General features: G+C 37.0%; 2 protein-coding genes and 1 non-coding gene across 3 annotated transcripts in view; 2 read left to right on the top strand and 1 right to left on the bottom strand.

Moving 5' to 3' along the window:
- Positions 1-336: 336 nt before the first annotated feature.
- On the top strand, positions 337-2,026 carry LOC134747056 (AP-1 complex subunit mu-1). Its single transcript, XM_063681626.1, has 2 exons — positions 337-456; positions 591-2,026. Exon 2 carries the CDS (start codon positions 598-600, stop codon positions 1,864-1,866), a length of 1,269 nt encoding a protein of 422 aa, XP_063537696.1. The 5' UTR covers positions 337-456; positions 591-597; the 3' UTR covers positions 1,867-2,026.
- Positions 2,027-3,502: 1,476 nt separating this feature from the next.
- The window catches only part of LOC134747413 (DNA polymerase subunit gamma-1, mitochondrial), a 50,328-nt gene continuing 35,890 nt past the window's right edge, over positions 3,503-17,940 (top strand). Inside the window, exons 1-7 of the mRNA XM_063682037.1 lie at positions 3,503-3,875; positions 4,784-4,979; positions 6,292-6,446; positions 7,738-7,937; positions 8,372-8,520; positions 16,767-16,980; positions 17,142-17,662. Of these exons, the coding sequence (XP_063538107.1) occupies positions 3,544-3,875; positions 4,784-4,979; positions 6,292-6,446; positions 7,738-7,937; positions 8,372-8,520; positions 16,767-16,980; positions 17,142-17,662 (1,767 nt within the window). The 5' untranslated portion in view covers positions 3,503-3,543. The remainder of the gene's footprint in view (positions 3,876-4,783; positions 4,980-6,291; positions 6,447-7,737; positions 7,938-8,371; positions 8,521-16,766; positions 16,981-17,141; positions 17,663-17,940) is intronic.
- On the bottom strand, positions 10,442-10,513 carry Trnap-ugg (transfer RNA proline (anticodon UGG)). Its single transcript has one exon. It is a non-coding gene; the product is annotated as a tRNA-Pro (tRNA).

The raw sequence follows: 17,940 nt of genomic DNA, 5'->3' as shown, positions 1-17,940 counted from the left end.
TCATCGTATCAGCCCTTTATCGCCCACTGCTGAGCATAGGCCTCTCTTCCACGCCACTTGTCCCGGTCCTGAGCTAATCTCATCCAGAAGTGACCCGCAATTACATTCTTTGCCCGCAATCTTCCGGATGTCGTCCACCCAACGAGCCGAGGGACGCGAGGGGCATCTTTCATTCGAAAGAAAAAATAATATACTCATCCTTTTCTTTTAGGTGCTAGTACTAGTGTAAGACAAAGATAGTATGATTCTCTCTGTCTATGTTTGAAATGAGACAGTCCTCTAACAAACTATACTATTTGACCTCTGATTAAAAACGTTTGGATTTCTTATCTTATTAAAACCAAAAATGTCACAGGCTCACAGCTCAGCTGTCAGTCGTGTCGTTCCAACTTGCGTCATCCCACGTACTTATTACGGAAATAATGAGATTTATTTAAAAAAATAGTGTATATTTCCGTAAGTAAATAAATATGTTTTAATTTTGTCCATGTACTTCAATGTAAGCACTTTAGACAAAGCGTAGTTTTTGTCTGTATGCCACTTAGTTACCATATTATAAGTGGATTAAGATTGTGCCCATTTCGTTACAGCCCCAAGATGTCTTCGTCTGCGATATACATTTTAGACGTCAAAGGTAAAGTCCTCATATCGAGGAACTACCGCGGCGATGTGGACATGGGCGTCATCGACAAGTTCATGCCTTTACTAATGGAGAAAGAAGAGGAAGGGATGTTGACACCTTTGCTACAGACTAGCGAATGCACGTTCTCCTACATCAAGACCAACAACCTCTATATCGTATCAACTACGAAGAAAAACGCTAACATAGCGCTTGTTTTCGTATTTCTTTACAAGATTGTTGAAGTCATGACTGAGTATTTCAAGGAGCTTGAAGAGGAGAGTATTCGCGACAACTTTGTGGTTATTTATGAGCTGCTAGATGAACTCATCGACTTTGGGTATCCTCAGACGACGGACAGCAAGATCCTGCAGGAGTACATCACCCAAGAAGGACATAAACTGGAGATGCAGCCAAGAATACCCATGGCGGTCACAAATGCAGTATCATGGAGATCAGAAGGCATAAAATACAGAAAGAATGAAGTATTCCTAGATGTAATCGAATCAGTCAATTTGCTTGCCAATGCTAATGGCAATGTGTTACGGAGTGAGATTGTTGGTGCCATAAAAATGAGAGTTTATCTGTCGGGCATGCCAGAGCTACGGTTGGGTTTGAATGATAAGGTGCTATTTGAGAGCACAGGTCGAGGCAAGTCCAAGTCTGTTGAGCTTGAAGATGTTAAATTCCATCAATGTGTCAGGTTGTCACGATTTGAGAATGACAGAACCATCTCGTTCATTCCTCCGGATGGTGAATTTGAGCTCATGTCCTACAGGTTAAACACTCATGTGAAGCCATTAATTTGGATTGAGTCTGTTATTGAGCGCCATGCCCACTCCAGGGTTGAATACATGATCAAAGCCAAATCACAGTTCAAAAGACGTTCTACAGCTAACAATGTAGAGATTATCATTCCTGTGCCTGCAGATGCTGATTCCCCTAAATTCAAAACGACCATTGGCAGCGTGAAATACACACCGGAACAGAGTGCTATAACCTGGTCTATTAAATCCTTCCCAGGAGGCAAAGAGTACCTAATGAGAGCTCATTTCGGTTTACCATCCGTTGAATGTGAAGAGGTTGATGGAAAGCCACCAATTCAGGTCAAATTCGAGATACCCTACTTTACTACATCGGGCATACAAGTCAGATACCTGAAGATCATTGAGAAGAGTGGCTACCAAGCTCTGCCTTGGGTGCGGTATATTACCCAGAACGGAGACTATCAGCTTAGAACCAACTGAGCAATATAAGTTGTTATGATTACATTCCTTTTATTATAAGTTGCACTTATCATGTTATCAATATTGTTTGCTGAGTTAACACTGTCATTATAGGTATGAAATAATGGAAATAGTATTATGTATTGACACGGTAATAAAATAAAATATTCTTACAAGATAATTTTTAATTTTTTTATTGAAATTTACTGGACACATTCCAATGCTGTTGATTTGATTACCTACAGACAAATAATTTTATTACTTATACACGAAAAAATTTGGCGAAACTGGGCTTATAGAGATGGGTAGCTCAGGGGATATAGATATAAAGGATATATATCTTTCTCTTTTCATGAATCACTCTTCTTGTCTTTACGAATCCGAATATATCAGTATATCCCAATATATCCGTACACTCGCACCGTCGCACCCCCGGCAAGGATTTACTAAAGTGAATAGATAGATAAGATAAGCGATATCTATTGTCTCTTTGTCTCGGCCGCGCGTCGACGCCGTCGGTCAACCGAAGTACAATGCAATGATGTAATGAGTTCTATTGCTTAAAGTTTTAAAGCTTAAAGTTGTTTGGACCTAGCATGATTATTTTCGTTGTTATTATACACTAGCTGCGTTTTGTTCCTACAAAGTTAGAATTGAACTATGCATATGCAAACTAATTTAGGTCATATTTTGGTAAGTTTAAGGATTTACACAAAACGTATTTGCGATATCCAAAATTTTGCAAATCGTTCGCTTTGCTTTGACCTCGTTCGTTTCGACGGGACTTGAGTGTATTCCTTTAGGTATTTAATAAAATGTAAACAAACCGCAATAAAGTATTTTATTAAGAAAAAATATTAAAATTCAATAACGTCAATATATTCATTTTTAAATGCAAGGTCAAGGTTATAAATAGCGCAATTCACGACGCACAGATTTGTCAAACCTAAAGTAATAGCATGAGCATGACAATACGAACCAAAGCAAGCGCCTTCGTGAATGAATCGATCTATATCCAACATCCATCATGATACAATCATCCAAGACATCCAATATACAAATGAAAGAAACAATCTCGCCACGGTATAATAACTACTCTAGTGTCCTCTCTCTCACTCATAACATGACGTAAAGTGAGCAAGTGCCGATACAGTTGCGAGCGGGAGCAGTGACGCATACGGATATAAAGATATAAAAGAGTGATATATATCCCAGTGAGAGAAAGATATATATCACTCTTTTCTTTTTACTGACACATTTCGCCCGGGCTATCAAGACCGAGACTGCCAATGAGACGGATGTACGCACCAACTTTACATGAATTAACTACTATACTATGTCTATGACATGAATAGAGCCTTTTCAATTTTCATATAAAATATAAAGTTCATCAACAGCTGTCAAAAAGAGTACGTTCGGAGACTAAAAGCATTTCATTTTTGGGTTACAATTAAATTATTGTTGCCATTTTTACTGCAAACAAACAAAAATTTTTGAGCAGTTCACTGGCATTTACTTAAACATATAAAACTATATTTAAATTGCTACTATAAACTGTACATGACATCGAATAAATGTTATATATTAACTCCTTGGTTGAAAATAAATTGTAAATATGGTTTGTGATAATTGAGATTCAGAACACAGCCTGATCGCGGCAAAGTTTGTGTTTGTAAATATTTTTGTTGAAAATAAAAAATGCAACGAGTAAACGTTTCACTGTGCATAAAAAACTTTGTAAAACTATCTCGCATTCGTACACGATGTTACTGTGATATAATTCCCAAAAGCCAAGTTACTATTGTAAGAAAAAAAATTGCGGAATTAAATAACCTCAAAACAGAAAGTGTTCCAAAAGAAGATCTTAAAGAAAACATTTCCAAAGAAAGTTTTCAAGAAGCTAATTCTAAAGAAAACGATTCCAAAGACTTTAGAGTTAATGAATACAATATACAGATGATTTCTAAGAACATATATGACCAGTTATTTAAGGATCCTAGTACTAAAGTTGATTCTAATATCATTAAAAGGTATTTATTCTCATCACGTACCTATTTCACCAATTTTCACAAGGTTTATTTAAAAAGAAAGGTACTCTTAACACAAAAAGTTTTCTGTGTATACTAATAGGTATTTTCACAGTCATCACCAATTCGAAAAAGGGTTTTTTTCTTCCCCGCTAGGAGGGATCAAAGTGGCAGTTTTCTTCCCTGCTAGGAGGGATCAGTGGCACTTTTCTATTCTGGAACAAGATTTTTTTTCTTTTTTGCATACTATATTTATAGGTTAAATCATATTTTGGAACATAACAATTCCCTCATGGGTGATGTGAAAAGCAGTATGTGTCACATGGTAGCAAAATTATTTAAATAAATAAATAAAAAGTTGTAACATAGGTATTTCCACCTTGGGCATTAAAACTTTCTCGTTACTCTCAGGATTCATAGAATCCTTCGCTTTGTTCAGGAATATGTCATTTTGCTCCCTTGTGACACAATCTACTATTAACTATTTACTTGGTTCTTAGTTTCACCTGTCCTGTTCTCTGTCTGTAATGTAATCAAATCTTGCAAGTTTGACCCACTTCCCGGTTTCCGATGAAGCTGAAAATTTGCATACATATGTAATTCAGGTGACAATGCAATATTATGGTACTATCGTGCTGATCTGATGATGGAGACAGGAGGTGGCCACATGTGATAAAACAATGCAACCGAGTTATGTTTGGGGTTCTTAGAATTGTCACAATGAGTATTAGCCTGTGGGAAGAAAAGTACAGTCAGCGATGAAAGCTTTTACAGACACCTTCTATAATAAACTCTTCAAAGGCAACAAAAATATGTGACACACTCTTATGGCTCTACAAATAAGATCGTTCTAGATATTTTTGTAGTAGACTGTACCTAAAATTAAATATTTGCCAAAAAACTTATTCCAGTTGCCAAGAAAGTCTAATAAGACATGGAATAGATTACAAACAGAACCCTTACGTGCCTGACGTAGAGCTCAAATTACCAGAGCTCCAGGGCAAGGATGTTGTAGAGCACTTTTACAACATCGGTGAGCAGCAGTCTGGGCCTTACAGAGAGCTGTTGAAGACTCTGGCCTGCGCCAACATACCACAGCCACCTAAGGTAACGCTTTAAATCTTTTTATGAAGGATTTACATCACCCCTATTCATGAGGTTAAATTTTTCTTATGTACAGTGTTATTTAACTTGCCTACATATTGCTTTAGGTAAGGCTGGTAGAGGCCTTGGGCGGGGGGAGGAGGCCTGTCTGGATTTGCTCAAGTTTATAGAGTGTCCTTGGAGCATCTGGACGGGGTTTGATCTGTAATTCGGGTTTAAATGTGTCGTTCTCAAGGAAAAGGTACCACAAAGTCGCTGACCATAAAGTGTCCTTATGGTGGACCGGTTATCCGTATAGGTATGCAAGCAAATTTCGCCCTTATTATAAGCGACAATGTGGTACCTTTTTACTGGAGAACGACACAAATCTAGCGGTTAAGGTACAATTGTCAACTTAAATAATAATAAACAAATAAATGTCACAAAGTTATGGCACAATCCTACACAAATTGATCTAGTGCCACTTTAAGCTCGAAGAGGCTTGTATTGTAGGTGGGTATAGCGTGGAAAAAATGTATGGGCCCTGGAGGGAAAGTGCCTAAAACCTTAAGTTGTAGCTGGCTAATTTAAAGGAAACATTCTTTTATTTTTTGTAAAAATGAACAAAACTAGCAGTTCTCAACTGTGCATTTCTCCAGTAACTTCCTGCCTCGCACAGCTAAACTGTGGAATCAACTGTCGCCCGCGGTACCTTCAAAGAGAAGAGCCCACTCCCATCTTAAAGGCTGGCAAGGCACTTGCAACATCTAGGCTAGCCTCCTAAGGCCCAGCTATACGAATTAAAAATCAAAAATTTGCCACTGAAATTTGAACGTATAGTGTAGGAAATAGAGTTGGTTTTGCATTGTTGGAAAATTGAACGAAACAAAGCAAAAGCGACTGTTCCAATCGAATAGGATTTAAATTTCATCGAACTGAAGAGGTACTATAGGTAGGACCTTGGGCCTTAGGAGGATAGTGATGCAGGTGTCCATGTGCGACGGTAATTACTTATCATCCCCGCGATTTGCCTCCTAAATCATAAACAAAAAAGTACAACAGGTTTTTTCAAGGCAAAATAACCTCAATCACAGAATAAGTAATAGTATTATCATACAGAACGGCCACGCACCGCCCCACCCTGACTCGAATTACCTCGCCCCGCGACAGAAATCTAGCGAACTTCTGGCGTTCTCTTAGTACTATTTTTAAGCAAATTACTCACACTATGACGCGTGTATGGACGTGCCTTTCACACATAGAAACGCGAGTGATTTTTGATGTATAGCGTGTCCGCCCTGTGCCTGAATTAACTCCTTTTACAAATGTTTTACAGGAATGGTCGAAAACCTACGGGTGGTGCAGGTACACCAGCGACGGCGCGGAGCAAGTGCCCTGCCCGCCTGACGACGCGCTTATATTCGACGTGGAGGTCTTGATGTCGGCCGGGAAGAGGCCTACTTTGGCCTGCGCAGTGTCACCTGACGCTTGGTAAGATATATTAACCGGTATGCTAACTGCAGGTTACTATCATGCGTTCTGAATGTTTGTTTGCCACCGGCATGGTATGATGAAAGATACATTAGTATTATAGTATAGTCGTTCGATTTGTAGCTGGCCCCGAACGGCTAATCCTTTGTCTATTGTTAAGTAAAACCGCACGTGCTACTACCTGCCAAAAAAGGGTCAGTCACTGGCGTATAATTCTAATTGGCACCTGAGCGCGGGCTAGTCCAACGCTCAAAAAACCAGTGTAAGTGCGTTTTTCGATAACGCGCCTTTGTTACTCATCTCGATGACACATTTTAGACTGATTCTATAGCGTTCGACTCGCCGGCACTCAACAACCGTAGAGGGATCACACAAGAAATCGCTAATTACTTTTCTGTTTGTTAATTTTGAACCTTTTGCAATTTCCATAGAGTGGTAATTCAATAACCGGTTACAACGGCCCAACCATTTTTATGCAGATAGGTAAGTAGCACGTGCGGTTTTACTTACAATAGACAAAGTTTTATCCGTTAGGGACCAGCTTGAAAGCTAACGACTATAATACATACAGTCAGCATAATGTGTCTCTGGTTAAACCATGTTCAATGTTTTTGAGCCATGAGTTATGTCGTCATTCAGATGATCATTCCTAATACCAGGCGTAGCTCACTCCGCGATTTCGTCGCGTCGCTACAAGTACATGCGGCCCACACCCAATTTGGTGTCTTGCCATAGTAGTTGCTGCGCACCACTACGGAACGGACTCAAATTATAAGTACACTAGCTTCTGCCCGCGACTTCGTTTGCGTAGAATGATGATGATGATTGATAAAAACTATCCAGTGTCCTTTCTCGGGCCTCAAACTTTCTCCGTACCAAATTTCATCTAAATTGGTTCGGCGGTTTAAGCGTGAAGAGGAAACAAACAGACAGAGTTACTTACAGCTGTAGTGCATAATTATTTTCCATCGTATTTTCACGGAAACGTACGAACGTGTCTTGCTGAATCAGTCTCGGTACAAAAAGTACTGAGGTTGACTGAAGTAGCATGACAAATACGAACGTTTCCGTGAAAATACGATGGAAAACAATTATGTACTACAGCGTCTACATCTGTAATTGTGACGTTAGCAACCAAAAGGTACCACATTGTCGCTTGTCGATAAGGTTGATTTCAACTAATAACTATATGGAAATAGCGCCTTTTATTGACAACCGACAATAAGTACCCTTTTGATTGAGAATGGCACAATTATGCTTTTATAATATTAGTAGGGATTCGGTTCCACAGGTACGGATGGGTGAGCCATCCCCTAGCCAACGGCGAACCCCACCAATCCTTCGACCACGTGAACTACGAAGACCTCATACCATTAGAGACCGACGGAGACCAGCCTTTTGGAGACCTCGAGAGACCTAGAGTAGTGGTTGGTCATAATGTGTCGTATGATCGGAGTAAAATAAAGGAGCAATACTGGCTGGAACAGACAGGTACCTAAATTGTAGTCTGTGTAGGTATTTGAAGAATTATAAACACCCAAAACCACATGACTCGATTGGTCTCCAAATGAGATACTACATCTTGAATTTCTTCATTTTTGGTACAGTAATTGTGAAAATATATACAAATGTAAACAAAACAACCAAATTCACGTGACTTGATTGGTAAATGAGATAATACCTTCCATCACTAAAAAGTTAAAAACCACCGTACATTAACGGCCGCCCCTTTGAATTTCGTCATTTTTGGACCGATCGCGTTGAAAGGTGATTGACATCTGAAAATACGAAAGGCCTCCTAATTCGTAATCAAAGTTGCAAGACACGGCCGCCATCTTGAATTTCTTAATTATTGGCCCAGTTGAAAATGTATGGCGAAACCATTTAAATTACCTTTCAAGTTGATATTTCTTTATCCGTTACAGGAGTGAGATTCATGGACACCATGTCCATGCATACGTGCGTCAGTGGGGTGACCAGCTATCAGCGGACAGTCCTGAAATCTAAAACCAAGGAACCGGACCCTACAGATGACTATTGGATGGAAATGAGCTCTCTCAATAGTCTGACAGAAGTAAGTTATAACGACGCGAATATCTATACTCGTCGGGCCCAGAACGCTTAAACTGCTAGAGCTCTGGCACTTTTTAATGACTTTTTAGGGTTCCGTACCCAAAGGGTAAAAACGGAACCCTATTACTAAGACTCCGCTGTCCGTCTGTCTGTCACCACCAGGCTGTATCTCATGAACCGTGATAGCTAGACAGTTGAAATTTTCACAGATGATGTATTTCTGTTGCCGCTATAACAACAAATACTAAAAAGTACGGAACCCTCGGTGCGCGAGTCCGACTCGCACTTGGCCGGTTTTTTAACTTCAAACATGATGCTGACCAGCGGCGGCTGGTGATTCTATATTATGGGTGTTCACTATCACAGTAAAAAACTACACATTGAATTAACCGACACAAAATACGGTCATTGAACTCTCTTATAGAATTTCGCTATTACGAATATCTTGACGACCGATAGACGCTAACTGCAGTTCATTTTACAAATGGATTCTAGGTTGTGAATGTTGTTTTCAAATTTTATGGAAATATGTGCTAAATTGTTAACACATCGGTTTCGGTCCAAGCAAACTCACCGCACAGCCGTCGCCCGGCCCGCCCGCGCCCGCTCCAAACAAGACATATGTACTTAGGTACATACATGTACTTAGGTAGGTAACACGATAAACTAAAACACCTAGTTACTTTTATCACAGCGACATAACACAACCACGGTGTTTTTTCATATTGATCTTATTTAATGACATATAAGTTTTTGTTTTTGACGAACATTGTTACGAAAGTTCAAGGTTTTCCTTTTATATTGAACTCGAGTCGATTTTGTAAACTTTTTTCACATTCTCCCGTTAAATTCATTCATTTTAAACACCTCACAACAAACAAATTATGTGCACTTACTGCTTAAACTCTTGGTTAATTATTTATAATAAAAAAATGCCAAAATTCCATTCACGCGCGTACTTTAAAATTGACTACTAACTAAGGTCTGTTTACAAACAAGTGACAATATGGCGCACACAATGCGCGCGCATTCGACGAGAGGGCGCAAGGTCAAACGGGCTACGGAGCGCCGCTCCAATTTTACCTCTTTCTTCATAGAAAATCTTCTGTTTCACGTGCGGAACTGTAGCGAAACTTCTCTTTCGCTCTCATTGAATTTCCTATTGATTTTATGTACTAAATCTTTTTCATAGGAGCGCAATCCAAAGCGCTCCGCTTCGCGCGTTACCTATGATTCCTATGAAATTATAGGAGTAGGCCGAGTAGTATAGGCCGTCTATAAACTTATAATGAATAAAGGTAATTATTTAATTGGTATTGACTTTTGTACGATAGATCTTAAAGAGTAATATATTAATTAGGCACTATAATTTTATGGGAGTGCACTGCACAAGCGCTCCTTAGAGGAAGCCGCGCCTGATGCTGACGTATACTACGATAGTATCGGTGTCTTCACTAGGAAATTCTTAAATTTTATTAATATGTATTTGACGGATGAATAATGGCATTTTTGTATATGTGTTTAAGTTTAAGTTTGATATCCTCTCCGTGTCGTTTAATTTAATTTATGTGTAATGTCAGTTGATTTGACCGGAACTTATTTGACCGTTTTTGCTTTGTTTTAATGTTTTATTTTATAGAATATGTTTAATTCTGATTGTATTGTATGTATTATCTCTATAAGCGTTTTGGCATCATAGCTGTAAGTTCATGCATGTTACTAAAATAAAATAAAGAAAAGACATGGCAGGACGACATTGGCCCAGTCTCGGATAGGCCATCTTTTTCCTAACAAAAAATGATATATTTTATATATTACTTTTACAAATAAAATTGAAAAAAAAATGAATTAAAAAAAAAACTATACTAACCAATAAAATAAATACGCATGCAGTTTTTCTCTAACTAAATACAAAAAAATGTGGGCCCCTCCGGGATTTGAACCCGGGACCTCCTGCACCCAAAGCAGGAATCATACCCCTAGACCAAGAGGCCACATATTCAGCTGACCGAAATTTCCTATTACGTTTGGATGCGAGGATGACGCGACACTTGAGCCAATTGTCTGGATCGATATTTTTGCCTTCTAGACCTGTACCAATAACTTCTGAGGTTATAAGAATATTAATGTTGCTTATTTTTTATATATAGTTTCCAGACCATATACTAAACCTAAAAATAATATTTTGTGTCATCCTAGGTATTTGCTTAGGTAGAAATTTAGGTATTTCTTTTTTCAATCAGCATTCTGTAAAAAAAATATTAGAGACGAAATTCTTTGTTTCCCTGTAAAGGCAAAGTGGCTTCCGACGTACACACGCATTTTGTGTCATTTTCATCCACGGGTATAATGGCATTTAATAAATACCTAATATTGATCCTAAAACGCCTAAAAAAATATTAGAGTCGGTAAGTGAAGTGTTGTACTTTACAGAACATTGTTATATGTTATTCAAACAAATCTGTGTCAAATTCATCCACCGCTTTTATTTAAAAAAAAATTTTTTCTAATTAACACCCTGTATCTGCCACAAAAAAAAATTCATATCATTAAGTTTACGTCTACAATATTATAATACCACATTGAGACATCATTCATAATTTGGGTCATTTTGATCCACGGTTTTTTTACTATCTGGCAAAATAAAACTCAATTGAGCAAGAAGGGCGTGCGCGGGGAAGGGTACCTACGCGGGTGGGGTGCTTATTATACTTGCCGCAATATCAGCTGGCGACTGAGATCTTAATACTATCTCCTTTACCCTTGTTAAGACCAACCAAGAGATGGCATTATGAGCTGTCTCGCCACTTAGTTTTGCGATACAGTGTATTTATTTCATTCGGAGGCATAATTACATTGTCTTATCAATATTACCGTAGTAGGTATATAAATATAATTAAAAATAAACTGTAGGCTGCACTCCTCATACTGACCAACATTTGTGACGTACCTAATCAAAAGGTACCACTTTCTCTGACAGGTTATTTGTATAAAGATATAATCAAATTTCGTCTTTATGGTAAACGACAAAGTGGTACCTACCTTTTGATTGAGAATGTCACATCAGCGACTTAAAAATTACTTTTGTTTCGATTTATAGTAGACTTTTTAAGTTTATTTTAAGACGCAATTTATTGTAATTTTTGTTATGTTTAAGCGTGGCAAGCAACATTAATTACATTGATGATGATGTTCATTAAATACAATATTTTTTCATACTATACTGAACTGTCACCCTATACATGAGAATGAACAGCGCCCTCTTGACAATGATCATATATTACTGGCTTTAATATGTGTCATAATTTAGTAAAGTCCCCTTTGTGGATTCTAAGTTTCCGAGTAACAGCAGTTTAGTGAAAGCGTTTTTTTTTTAAATATAAATTAAGGGTTGAATAAAGAGGAAAGAAAATTTGATTATTTTTGCGCTACGACGCACGGTTTAGGAGATACAGCCCTATAAAGTTTTTTTTGTTTTTTTATTTTTTTATTTTTTACATTGTGTTTTTTGTATATTACTTTGGGGTTTCATAAAGGGGAACGAAAATTTAATTATTTTTGCGCTTTGACGCATGGTTTAGGAGATCAAGCCCTATAAAAAAAACTTTTTTTTTGCGTTTTCTTTTTTTTGTATAAATTAATGGTTACATAAAGGGGACCGAAAAGTTGATTATTTTTGCGGTACCACGCACGGTTTAGGAGATACAGCTCTATAAAGTTTTTTTCCTGTTTTTTTTGTTTTTTTTTTTTAAAGTATTAATTACGGGTTTCTTAAAGGGGTTTTTTAAATTATTTTTGGGCTACGACGCATGGTTTAAGAGATACAGCCCTATAATGATTTTTTTTTTAAATTTTGCGTTTTTTTTAATATAAATTATGGGTTGCATAAAGGGGAACGAAAATTTTATTATTTTTGCGCTACGACGCATGGTTTAGGAGATACAGCCCTATAAAGATTTTTTTTTTAAATTTTGCGTTTTTTTTAAATATAAATTATGGGTTGCATAAAGGGGAACGAAAATTTTATTGTTTTTGCGGTACCACGCACGGTTTAGGAGATACAGCTCTATAAAGTTTTTTTTCCTGTTTTTTTTTAAGTATTAATTACGGGTTTCTTAAAGGGTTTTTTTTTTAAATTATTTTTGCGCTACGACGCATGGTTTAAGAGATACAGCCCTATAGTGTTTTTTTTTTTAATTTTGCGTTTTTTTTTAAATATAAATTATGGGTTGCATAAAGGGGAACGAAAATTTTATTATTTTTGCGCCACCACGCACGGTTTAGGAGATATTATATCTATATATATAGCTATAATAGCTCTATAAAGTTTTTTTTCCTGTTTTTTTTTAAGTTTTAATTAAGGGTTTCTTAAAGGGGAACGAAAATTTGATTATTTTTGTGCTACGATGCACGGTTTAGGAGATGCAGCCCTATAAAGATTTTTTTTGTTGTTTTTTTTTCATTGTTTTTTTTGTATATTATTTTGGGGTTTCGTAAAGGGGAACGAAAATTTTGTTATTTTTGCGCTACCACGCACGGTTTAGGAGATATAGCTCTATAAAGATTTTTTCCTGTTTTTTTTGTTTTTTTTTTTAAGTATTAATTAAGGGTTTCTTAAAGGGGAACGAAAAATTGATTATTTTTGCGCTACGATGCACGATTTAGGAGATGCAGCCCTATAAAGTTTTTTTTCTGTTTTTTTTTCAGTGTTTTTTGTATATTAGTTTGGGGTTCCACAAAGGGGAACGAAAATTTGATTATTTTTACGCTACGACGGTTTAGGAGATACAGCTCTATAAAGTTTTTTTTCCTGTTTTTTTTTAAGTATTAATTACGGGTTTCTTAAAGGGTTTTTTTTTTAAATTATTTTTGCGCTACGACGCATGGTTTAAGAGATACAGCCCTATAGTGTTTTTTTTTTTAATTTTGCGTTTTTTTTTTAATATAAATTATGGGTTGCATAAAGGGGAACGAAAATTTTATTATTTTTGCGCCACCACGCACGGTTTAGGAGATATTATATCTATATATATAGCTATAATAGCTCTATAAAGTTTTTTTTCCTGTTTTTTTTTAAGTTTTAATTAAGGGTTTCTTAAAGGGGAACGAAAATTTGATTATTTTTGTGCTACGATGCACGGTTTAGGAGATGCAGCCCTATAAAGATTTTTTTTGTTGTTTTTTTTTTCATTGTTTTTTTTGTATATTATTTTGGGGTTTCGTAAAGGGGAACGAAAATTTTGTTATTTTTGCGCTACCACGCACGGTTTAGGAGATATAGCTCTATAAAGATTTTTTCCTGTTTTTTTTGTTTTTTTTTTTAAGTATTAATTAAGGGTTTCTTAAAGGGGAACGAAAAATTGATTATTTTTGCGCTACGATGCACGATTTAGGAGATGCAGCCCTATAAAGTTTTTTTTCTGTTTTTTTTTCAGTGTTTTTTGTATATTAGTTTGGGGTTCCACAAAGGGGAACGAAAATTTGATTATTTTTACGCTACGACGGTTTAGGAGATACAGCCCTATAAAGTTTTTTTGTTTTTTTTTTTCATTGTGTTTTTTGTATATTACTTTGAGGTTCCGTAAAGGGGAACGAAAATTTTATTATTTTTGCGCTACGACGCACGGTTTAGGAGATACAGCCCTAAAATGATTTTTTTTCCTCTTTTTCTTTTTTGCGTTTTTTAATCTTAATTAGGGGTTTCTTAAAGGGGTTTTTTTAATTATTTTTGCGCTACGATGCACGGTGTAGGAGATACAGCCCTATAAAGTTTTTTTGTTATTTTTTTTCTTTTTTTTCCATTGTGTTTTTAGTATATTACTTTGGGGCTTCATAAAGGGGAACGAAATTTTTATTATTTTTGCGCTACGACGCATGGTTTAAGAGATACAGCCCTATAATGTTTTTTTTTTTTTAAATTGCTTTTTTTTTTAATATGAATTATGGGTTGCATAAAGGGGAACGAAACTTTTATTATTTTTGCGCCACCACGCACGGTTTAGGAGATATTATATCTATATATATAGCTATAATAGCTCTATAAAGTTTTTTCCTGGTTTTTTTTAAAGTTTTAATTAAGGGTTTCTTAAGGGGAACGAAAATTTGATTATTTTTGTGCTACGATGCACGGTTTAGGAGATGCAGCCCTATAAAGATTTTTTTGTTGTTTTTTTTCATTGTGTTTTTTGTATATTACTTTGGGGTTCCGTATAGGGGAACGAAAATTTTGTTATTTTTGCGCTACCACGCACGGTTTAGGAGATATAGCTCTATAAAGTTTTTTTCCTTTTTTTTGTTTTTTTTTTAAAGTATTAATTAAGGGTTTCTTAAAGGGGAACGAAAAATTTATTATTTTTGCGCTACGATGCACGATTTAGGAGATGCAGCCCTATAAAGATTTTTTTTTGTCTTTTTTTTTATATATAAATAGCTATTTTTTTTATCAAAGAAAACGGTATTAATAACCAAATTTTACTTTAGTGGTACCTTTTCCCTATCACTGTCACAAATGTATGTGGCGTTCACGTTACAAACGCGATATTTTTAAGATTTCCCTGCGCAATGTTGCCAGCTCGCTCGCAAATCAAACATGTACTTAAAGTTCTTTTGCATAATGGTGACATTGTACAATATCTATGAGTTTTAAATAGCTAAAAGATAATTCGACGCATTCTTTGCTTGCTTGTTGCTTGTTGTTGTGTTGTTTGCGTAACTTCTTTGAATAAGTTGCGTTAATTTGGCGCACAGGCGAAGTAAACATGCGTTGCGTACGGCAAGGTCACGCCGCGGCCCCACCCTGCACGGCCTCCGTTGCCCATTCAGACCGCCCGCTAGCTTCGTTTCAACGCAAATAATATTTTTGTAATATTTGTTTATGCAGTGGATGCAAGTGACACAAATTCATACATCTTATTTATCCCGCATTTCAAATTAATAAGATGTAAACTCTAATATCTTTAATATTCTTTTGTAACGGTGACAGCCTGTTACAACAAAATCATCAAATATCTTATGAAGCTATGCCTTAATAAGACACAAAATCATTTAATGGACCTATTTAAACGATTAAATTCGACCTAAGTATTTTTTTTTAACTCCAATTTTTTTTTGTGTTATTTAGAATATTATGACATAGTATCAGATTGCAGTGGACGTAATTGACACAAACTATGTTTTCACACTAAAAACACTATCCTAAATGCAACACAGTTACATGTTTTCTCTCGAATATTTTTTTCTCCAAAATAATTCAAAATAAAAAATAATTACCACAAAATAACAAATTACTAGAAAAGCAAATTATATATATGACACAAAACAAAATGTAAGATTTACATCTTGACAAAGTATTCATAAGCGAAAACAGAATTGACTTTAATATTTTTATAACCTAGGGGTCAAAATATAGCCAGCGGTACAGGTCTCCTGTATCTATGTCAGGCCTCCTTCACTCGCTCAAGGTCACGCGCTATATGCCTACCGCTCGGCGTATCGTCGACGATACAACCGACAGAGGGCCGCCGAACGCCCGCCTGAGCGCTCGCACCTCACGTTTCCCGCGCCTACGCTTCGAAATGCCGAAACCACGTAATTATTGTGCAGTAGATGGGTGTAAAGGTCAAAAAACAAAGGAAAATTTGTTATTTTTTTCATTTGCGAGAGACAAAGAAAGGTGAAGCTATCTTTATGAATTTTGTCACCATTTATTTCTTTGAACATAAGTAGGTAAATCGTAAATTAAGGAGTTTTTTGAGTCAGGTATTATAAGTGTTGTTTTTAAATATTTGATTGACTAATAAACAATATGGTTGATTCACAACATTCGTTTTTTTACAATAATAGCATAAGTAACAGTACAGTCGCCATCAGATATATCGGAGCGGCCAAGGTGTTCACAATATCTGAACACGCACTCTAGCGCCTTGACAATAGAGGCGTGTTCAGATATTTGTGAGCGCCTTGGCCGCTCCGATATATCTGATGGCGACTGTACAACCCTAGCGCATTCTTGCGATGACGCGTTGGCACGTGGCTCGCACGGCGAGCAAGTCAGTCTCGACTCTTTGTGCGCGTACTTATGGTACATTTCTTCTCGTCCTGAGGAGCAGGTATTATTATTAAGATTTTGTAGGCTATTACAGCGTAGGTATTTTCGCTTTTGTATGGGAATGATGTATCTGTTACGTAGTAACTATTTATTAATCTGTGTCTATGTTATATTTTGTTTATTGTTTGTTTCTCCATCAGGTACACAAACTGTACTGCGGCGTGCCAGTAGACAAGGCCACCCGCGACACATTCGTGGGCGGCACCATGCAGGACGTGCACGACAACTTCCAGATGTTAATGTCCTATTGCGCCCACGACGTGATCGCAACGCACAACGTGCTGGGACAACTGTTGCCGTTGTTCTTGGAACGGTTCCCGCACCCTGTTACTATGGCCGGCATGCTCGAGTTAGGTGAATGGCGCGTCTTTCTAAAATTGAATCCCGCTGGCTTGCCTATTTCACAAGTTAATTTGGAAATTATCTCCGGAATACCAGCCTTTTACCGACAATACCAACTGAGCTACCGAAACTTACCCGTCTGCATTTAATATGTAAATTTATTTGTTCTACAGGGTCAGCGTATCTACCCGTCAACTCCAACTGGCTCCAATACATAGACTCATCAGAAACGATATTCGAAGATTTAAAATTAGAATCAAAACAAATATTATCCCAAAAAGCCGACGAAGCGTGCAAATTAATGGAAAACGACGCTTACAAAAAAGACCTTTGGACGTGGGACCAGGATTGGTCTACTCAAACTTTGAAGTTAAAGAAAACCATCCCTAAAAAGAAAAATGAAGTTCCAGAACTGGCCATAAAATTTGAAAATCGAACGGCGAATAAAGAACTCGATGTTTTATGCGACGAATACATCGAAGCTATAGAATCAAATTCTTACCGGCCAGATACTTTTGAAGGGGTTGAGGAGTTGAGTAAAAAGTTTGCATATCTGTTTGATTTGAAGCGGGCTTTGCCGGTGAAAAGGCCGTATTTGGCGGGGTACCCGGCGTGGTATAGGAAACTATGTACGAAGCCGGGTAAAGAGGATTATTGGGAGCCTGGGGCTAACAATATTACCACTAGTATGCAGGTATGTATTAGTACATTACGATACAAGTGCGAAAAATAGGAAATTCGCAACGAGTGGCTACAAATTAAAACACGACCGAAAGGAGTGTTTTAAATCGACACGAGTTGCGAATTACCTATTCGCACATGTATCGTACAACGTTTTACAGTACTTAAGGCCTTTTAAATTTTCGGCATAGTTACGTAATGTGCTAATGATCGCACTAGTGCGCTAAAGTAGCACCATATGTACTGTAAATTTTTTGTAGTTAATAACGACCGTTGTACCATCATGAGTGC

The sequence above is a fragment of the Cydia strobilella genome, chromosome 14, assembly GCF_947568885.1.
Source record: "Cydia strobilella chromosome 14, ilCydStro3.1, whole genome shotgun sequence".
Lineage (NCBI taxonomy): Eukaryota > Metazoa > Arthropoda > Insecta > Lepidoptera > Tortricidae > Cydia > Cydia strobilella.
Note: the sequence above shows the minus strand (reverse complement) of the source record. Positions and strands in the feature narration are given on the sequence as shown.